Source organism: Galeopterus variegatus, unplaced genomic scaffold, assembly GCF_000696425.1.
Source record: "Galeopterus variegatus unplaced genomic scaffold, G_variegatus-3.0.2 Scaffold4659, whole genome shotgun sequence".
In the NCBI taxonomy this organism is placed as follows: Eukaryota; Metazoa; Chordata; class Mammalia; order Dermoptera; family Cynocephalidae; genus Galeopterus; species Galeopterus variegatus.
In genome coordinates this window covers 88,812-96,299 of record NW_007730770.1, presented here as the reverse complement: position 1 = coordinate 96,299, position 7,488 = coordinate 88,812, and the positions used below count along the sequence as shown (strand labels likewise).

Below are 7,488 nucleotides of genomic sequence, written 5' to 3'. Positions count from 1 at the left end.
TACATACACAGCGTCCAGTATCAGAACTCAAACTAATGTTCAAAAACCCATTACTTTATGGCTGCCTTATAGATTGCCTATTTAGTGCCACAAAGTGATGACATCAGTGACATGGAAAAGCAGTAGTTAAACCAGAAGTGTCTCCATGGAAGGCAATGGCTAAAAGCCAGTGTGGGATTTTCTATGTCATTGGCTGAATGCAGAGAAAATAAGCTAATCAACCTGTGGGGGTGGCTGTTTCCATTTTCTTTTCTATTTAGTTACCTGGGATAGGGCAACAAGAGACACTGTTTTGTTTTTGTCTGTTCAGAATAAGGTAGTGAGCCAAATCCAAGAACTAGGAAATGGCTGACATCACGGTTTGCAGGCTGAAGAATTGGAATCCCTAGTGTTCTGGACTTAGTTTTTCCTTCAGAAGTTATCTTTGTAAACAAACATCGGTTTTAGTTTCTATTCGAAATGTTCCAAGAAAAGAAAAAAAGATGTACGATGAATTAGCACATGTATAAAGGAGTCATCTAGAAGTAAAGTTTTTTTTAAAAAGGATTAAATTGCTATGTACCCATTTATATCCAAATTGTCGTACTAGTTAAACATGCTTTACCTTCTCTTACAACATTTATCCCCTTCCAGCTCACTTGTTGTTAAGGACAAAGGGATCTTTTAGGCAAAAACATTAGACTGGACGGCTCCGTGGGAAGAAAGGCAGGTCAGGTGCAGGGCAGCGGGCATGCCTGAGGTGAGAGCAAGCAGGTTCTTCTGCATGATAACTTTCCTCCGGTCAGCAGGGGCAGCACAAGGGTGCCAGGCATGCCTTCGCCATGGATTTAGAGAAGCCAAAAAAGCTAAGGCAGCAACTTGCAACCCTGATTAGTGAGTGAAGAAAAAGGGATCTGAATGCCTGCCCTGTGCGTGGCAAAGATCTGAAAAGCCAGAATAGGCAAATTCAGAGCCCCAAGTTCCCTGTAAATCCTTAATTCTTGACATTTCTTTATTGGTTCCCCTTTGATTTTTTACAAATAATTTGTGGAGAATATATAAATATATATTCTTTTCTGAATAAATTAGATGTGGTATTGCCTTGGGGGGAGGGCTAGATTCACCTCTTCTGAGTCAAAAGGTAACAGAACTGACATTGCCCATCAAGGGGCACCTGCTCCTCTTATAAGCTGATTTTCTTCCCTTCCTCTGTGCAAATGCACAAAAGTATTGGTTGTCTTCTGATCTGAAAGCACACAAAGAAGTTTTTTTAAACTTCAGATGCCAGGGAATTTTTGTAAGAGCACCCCGTAGTACCTGCACATAAAAAATACTGATAATTACTTTTATACAATTTATAAAAATAGACTGCTGGGAACTAGGTAGACTAGAACATAAAAGTAACTATAAATGGTACATGGAGTACATATACACAATACTAATTTAAAACTATTTTAATTCCCAAGTATATTTGATATTTTTTAAATATGGTACATTACTTGTAAGAAATATTCTCATCAGAATAACGTATTGCAATGCTTTCTAACCGGTATTTTATAATCCTCTATTTTAATCAATAAAATCCAATTGGAAAACATTTTTAAGTTCTTTCTATACCTTTTCTTCTAAAATGCTCATGAATATTAGATTTTCTTTATGAAAGCAGTAGTGTAAAATTTAATATTTTTCTTTTTATGGTTTTTGGAATTTATGAAGATTTAATTGGCAACTGCTACTCCAAATATTCCTTACAGAGCAGCTTAAAGTATTAAAACAATTTTTATCCAAATTGAATATTCATTTAGTGTTGTGAAGAGTCTCACTCCAAGGATTTATGGCATCTTTTTCTTTGTGTTTCCCCAGGACTAAAGCCATCAATCTAAGATACAAGGGTACTTCAAAAAGTTTGCGGAAAAATAGAATTAAAAGATAATGCATATCCTTCCATGAACTTTTTGAGTGTCCTCATATGACATAAAAGCCAAATAGTTAAACACGATAGATTTCTTCCTGTTTTCACATTCACTCTGAGCTGAGCTGCAACCCAAATAGCAATTTTTTCTCAATATCTACAGCACGTGTGCTAATCGGTATCCACTTGACTGTTTACTCACACTCCATTTACAATTCTTTATAGTTATAACACTTCAGTGCTCTTCCAGCAAAGCTTACTTCTCAGAAACATCCTTCACATTTCTAATGAGTGATCACCCTCCTTCCCGGCAGTATGTAAGTAGGAAAAACTCTGAATATAAAAGCTGGCAGACTTCAGTGCTCTTCCAGCAAAGCTTACTTCTCAGAAACATCCTTCACATTTCTAATGAGTGGTCACCCTCCTTCCTGGCAGTATGTAAGTAGGAAAAACTCTGAATATAAAAGCTGGCAGATCTATCTGTCTGTCTGTCTATCTATCTATCTATCTATCTATCTATCTATCTATCTATCTATCTATAAATCTATAAAAGAGACCACTCCTCTTGGCTATCTAAAACATGGACCCATTTTCTTCATGGTTTTTGATGCTGCTACTCAGAAGTATCCCTACCGTTCTCCTTGTAGCCCATTCCCAGGATGACCTCAGGGGCTCTGTAATAACGTGTCACCACATACGGGGTCATCATGAAGCTTGTGCCTGCTGTCCTGGCCAGTCCAAAGTCGAGGATTTTCAATGTGCAGTCAGACTTGACTACAATGTTACTTGGTTTTAAATCCTGACAATAAGAGCAAGGGAAGAAATTAAAAGCCAGCGTCAAATGGAACCTGTGATTTCCATCCCTTCAATCAATATGTCAGTCTTGTAATACCACTGATGGGTCTCTTGCCTGCAGAGCCTATGTAAGGCATATGATTACTGCCACAAAGATGTTTGCAATTAGTTTTTTATTTTTTTTTTCAAATATCCCCAGAGAGGATTGTTTGGGTTTTTTTCCCCAGAAGACAGTCATATTATCATTTTTACAACTTAGACTTATCTCAGGAAGAGGTTTTAGAAAAAACAACCTATCATTAATTGTCATCTGTTAGGTTTCTTCTTAGGACAACATAAGCATTTTTAGCTTATATTTCATTTCTAAGCCTGACAGAAGAGCAGATTAGCTGTCTTTATGCTGCCAGAAAGGAACTATGGAAATGAACTGTCTTATTTAAGCTGCACATATGACCTCTGCCAGTCAAGGAGCTAGACAGCACGAGGCTTCTCAGAAGCTGACTTTCAATGAGCTGAAACATAACTTTAAATAAAATCAACTACTGTATAGCTAGAATTTCCTTCTACACTTTAGTGAACTATCTTCTATTTTTGTTATCAAAGAAATGAGGAAGCACATTATGTTTGGCAAAGCTGCCCTACATAAAGAAAATAATCTACAGTTGCTCTTTCTCATCTCTGAGAGCATCTTCACTATAATTCTCAAGTAGGTATTCTTACCCTGTGAATAATTCCAGCAGAGTGGAGGTGCTTGATACCACACAACATTTGGTATAGCAGGTAAGACATTCGCTCATGGTCTAATTCCATCTGAATCACCTGGCACAAGTTGGCATCCATCAGCTCCATTACTAAATAACTAGAAAGTAAACCCACAATGTTAGTTCCAGACCACAAGACCTATGAAGTCTTTTGATCAAGTCAATTCTCTCCTAAATCTGTAAGTCTTCTGAACTTCTCAGCTCTGCCCTTGACTGAATCAAACTTCCAGGTACAGTTTTGCACGTGTGTTAGCTATAGTGACTCTACCACAAAGCTGCTAACAGAAGTAGCATTTGTTAGGAGGTTGTTCATGCCCATATATTTCTGCCTTTGTCTTGCTCTCACGTTTCCTAGCACTCCCTCAACTCTTTCCCATGTGTTATGATTTCAAATAAGAAAAAAATTCAGAAAAGCTCCTTCCATTAAATGTAATTCTGAGTTAAATAAGACAATGTGCTGGGGAGCACTTCCTCTCCCCTGCTTTTTGTCACTATATTTACAGATAAACTCTTTTTGCACAAAATCAAAGGCACCACAAAAAGAGAAATAAAGAATAAAGATAATTTTACAGTGTCTCTTTTATGAATATTTCTCAAAGTAAGTTGACTCATTCTAGACAGCTCATGGAATCAATTAACAATAAATAGATAAATAAACAAGCCTTCCTGATTGAACCAAGAGCATGGAACACTGAAGCACATAGAACCATAAGGCCAGAAAGAAGCAAAAGTGCCTTCTTGGAAGTAACACCACAGACAGAATCTTCTCTACCTATCAATGGATCCCTTCCATGTGATCCCAGCTCTTACCTCCCTTTGGTCTCTACAAGAGATTTCATCTATTTGGGGGGAATTTTCCCCTGAGTTACTGGAATGCTGTGCTCTCCCTTTCTTCACAAGTTTTGTTACTTACACATCTTGGAACTCCTCCAGTGTTTTCTGGGGTGTGAAGACATTTAATAAACTAATAATCTGAAAAAGAGAGAGAGTAGAAGAAACAGAAGAGGGGGAAAAAGAGAACAAATTATGTAAAAAGTATGTTTAAACATGTGTGGATTGCAGCTCAAAATCACTCACTAGTGCTGTGACGGAAATAAAGTCTGGAAAATTTTGTAGAACGGTCTCACAGAACATAGAAAGGTGTATTCAGAAAGGACATATGATCTGTCTTCAGGTTAACAATGCAGTTTTAAAAGCTCAAATTGTTAGGCAGAAGGAGAGTCAGAGAAGATATGCCTTTAAGTGTGATTAAACAAAAAAGGAGGAAAAGCCATGTGAGAAGAGACAGCAGTAAACTGCTCAACAGGACTTAGCAAGGTGATATTTTTCCCCCAAATGTACAAAGGTACTCTATTCAAGAGTTTTTTGCATTGTTACTTTAGTTTTTTTTTTCTTTTAATTTCTATCTCACATTCAAATATTATTTAAACTCGTACTCCCCTAGTATGTAAGGGGGAAAGTGCATCTTGGATAATATCAATGATGAATTTAGCGGAAAATGTATAAAAAAATTATCTAAATTCAGTCCTAAACATTTTGTTTCCTTCTTTTATTACCTTATATATCATACAGTGAAGAAAATTACCTTCTAGCATGACTAAATTATGTAAAAAGTTCTTTGTCACACTTCCAAATAAATTGCATACATTAATAACTCAAAATGTTCTTCCAGCTAAATATTCTGTACTAATGTGCCAGTGAGAAATAAAAATAAAAATATATGGGTAACAGTACCATTATTATGCATTAATTAAAAACAAATATACATAGATTACAGATAGATAAAAAATCTTCAATTCACAAGATAGTTGCAACCACTTCACAAAAACTGGGTAAGTACAAGTTCAAGATTTAAACAGCTTTAAAACATGAATCAAGCAATTTTAGTAAACATGGTAAGTGGTACAGAAACACATGGAGTAACAAAATCAAAATAAAATAATATTAAACACCTGAGAAATGGAGTCAATTCTATGGAATGTTTTATGCCTCAAGTCACTTTCTTTGTTGAGAAATTATTGAAAATCACAGTATTTTCTAGTATACATATATATGGCAATGGTTGTACCATATCAAAAATACCCAAGATCATCTCTTCTAAATCAACCTTGCAGTAAGAAATATGCATATAGAGATAAAATTGTTTCAAAGTAACTTTAAAATTTGTGATTTAGATGCCTTGTTATTCCTCTGTACAATTAGTTGTAATGAGTGGTGAAAAATGTCTATGTGGTACATCTTTCATTAGAACATTTACTGTATGTCTGTTTCTTTAGTACTTTATCAATCTCATTAAGAAATTTCTTTTTTTCTTTTTTTAGGCTTTCTCCATTTTATTTCTTTGGGAAAGGAAAACAAAAAGTTTTTCCATCACATATGGTAGAGATATATTTACATATATTTATATATAATTTCTTTTGTGGTTGAACATCACAAAGCTGAGTCCATTTGTACTTTTTTCTATTTTTTTTTTTCCTGCTAATATCTTGTCTTCTCCCTGCCCCTGTGGCCCAGGCCCAGGTTCTGGGGCAGGTGCAGTGACAGGCAAGTGGAATAGGCAGTGGTTGTCAGGATGGCCTCCCACTTAGCTCAGAAACCTGGAGAGGAGCACCTGGAAGGGGCTGTGCTGAGGTTAGAGACCACACAGAGGGGCACTCCTGTTTTTGTAGGGGATGCACAGCTTATTAAACAGTCACCAGTTATGGGAGAAGGCTGGTCTGGGGCTAGGGAATTTGCTCACAGTAGTTGCCAGTAAGTAATTTATTTCATTTTAATATTCGTTCAAATAAAAACATTACAGGCTGTGTAAGGCACACACATACACACACAAACATACACATACACACTCACAAACATCCTTTAAAGATGGAAAAATACTAACATTACCTGGTGAACAAATAATCTAGGTAATCTAAACTAATCTAGAAAATAGCATTACAAGTTTAAATAAACCAAGATTATTTTTAAAGCTAACTTGTCTAGATCTATTCTTTACTGTATGTTTTTATTTTCCCTTTTCCTATGCCCTTGTTTTATCACGTTTACTTTTTCTGATTTCCCTTTGAAAGTTTCTCCTCTGTTCTTTCTTTGCTCCCTCATAAATTCTAATTCCTACTAATAACCAATTTAAAGACTTGTTTTTAGAAAGAGATCATCACAGGTATTTCCATTTTAGTTCAACAGTTTCCAGGCAGGGGTCTAACTCAGTTCTTTCATTGCAGCATCTCCAGCTGCACGGATGTGAATCAGTGTGTGTCATGGCCCCACAGTCACCCCACTTGTCACTTCCTGGAATTGAGTATTCATTTTATAAATGAATTTTCTTCACTACTATTAAAGATTTCATGGGATCACTTAATTGTTTTTCCTTACTTTCCACAAATTTAACGGAGCTCTATGTTCTGACTGCCTTTTACTCATTATTACAAGTACTGATGTAGAATTTACATTTGGTGTGTGTCAACTACCTCTCTGTTAACACATTCCAGAAATTTATTTCTGAGTAGACTTATATGCATACATACGTACACACATAAAAGGAAGGTAGCAGGTGGGATTCTATTATAAATTATCATTGCAATTTGGAACTCCTTTTTAGGTATCATAAATATGAGTCCCTGACATTTCAGTCAAGAATGGGAAGTATGATTCCTTCAAATTGGCCAAGTAAGTGAGTATTTCTCTATAATGTATTGCATTACAGGGTCTGGAAGAAGGATTAAGGAAATATAAATACTTGTATGGAAAACTTTCCATACAGTTGCTTGATTGCTTGTATTCATCTGTTTTTGTTTTTTTTTTTTTTCATTACCTATGGTATGTTTCATCCTGTTTCCTATCATAAAAATATATTGCATTGGTCATGTGGCTAATATTGCTCCTGCCTTTATTTAACATACTGAAAGAACAAATTAGTATAATGACTCTTCTTAGAAATCATTCTTTCTATCATTTCTACATTCTTCTCCAGAAGTCTCATGTTCGTTGCTTTGCCATATTAGAAACGGGAACATAGTTCATAAAATTTCCATTTCTTAGTGA

The 7,488-nt window shown here is 35.7% G+C and overlaps 1 protein-coding gene across 1 annotated transcript in view; it reads right to left on the bottom strand.

Moving 5' to 3' along the window:
• Nucleotides 1-7,488, bottom strand: part of LOC103603521 (mitogen-activated protein kinase 10) — a 63,998-nt gene that overhangs the window by 21,095 nt on the left and 35,415 nt on the right. Inside the window, exons 3-5 of the mRNA XM_008588060.1 lie at nt 4,361-4,419; nt 3,407-3,545; nt 2,525-2,690 (exon numbers count right to left, since the gene is read on the bottom strand). Coding sequence (XP_008586282.1) covers nt 2,525-2,690; nt 3,407-3,545; nt 4,361-4,419 — 364 coding nt within the window. The remainder of the gene's footprint in view (nt 1-2,524; nt 2,691-3,406; nt 3,546-4,360; nt 4,420-7,488) is intronic.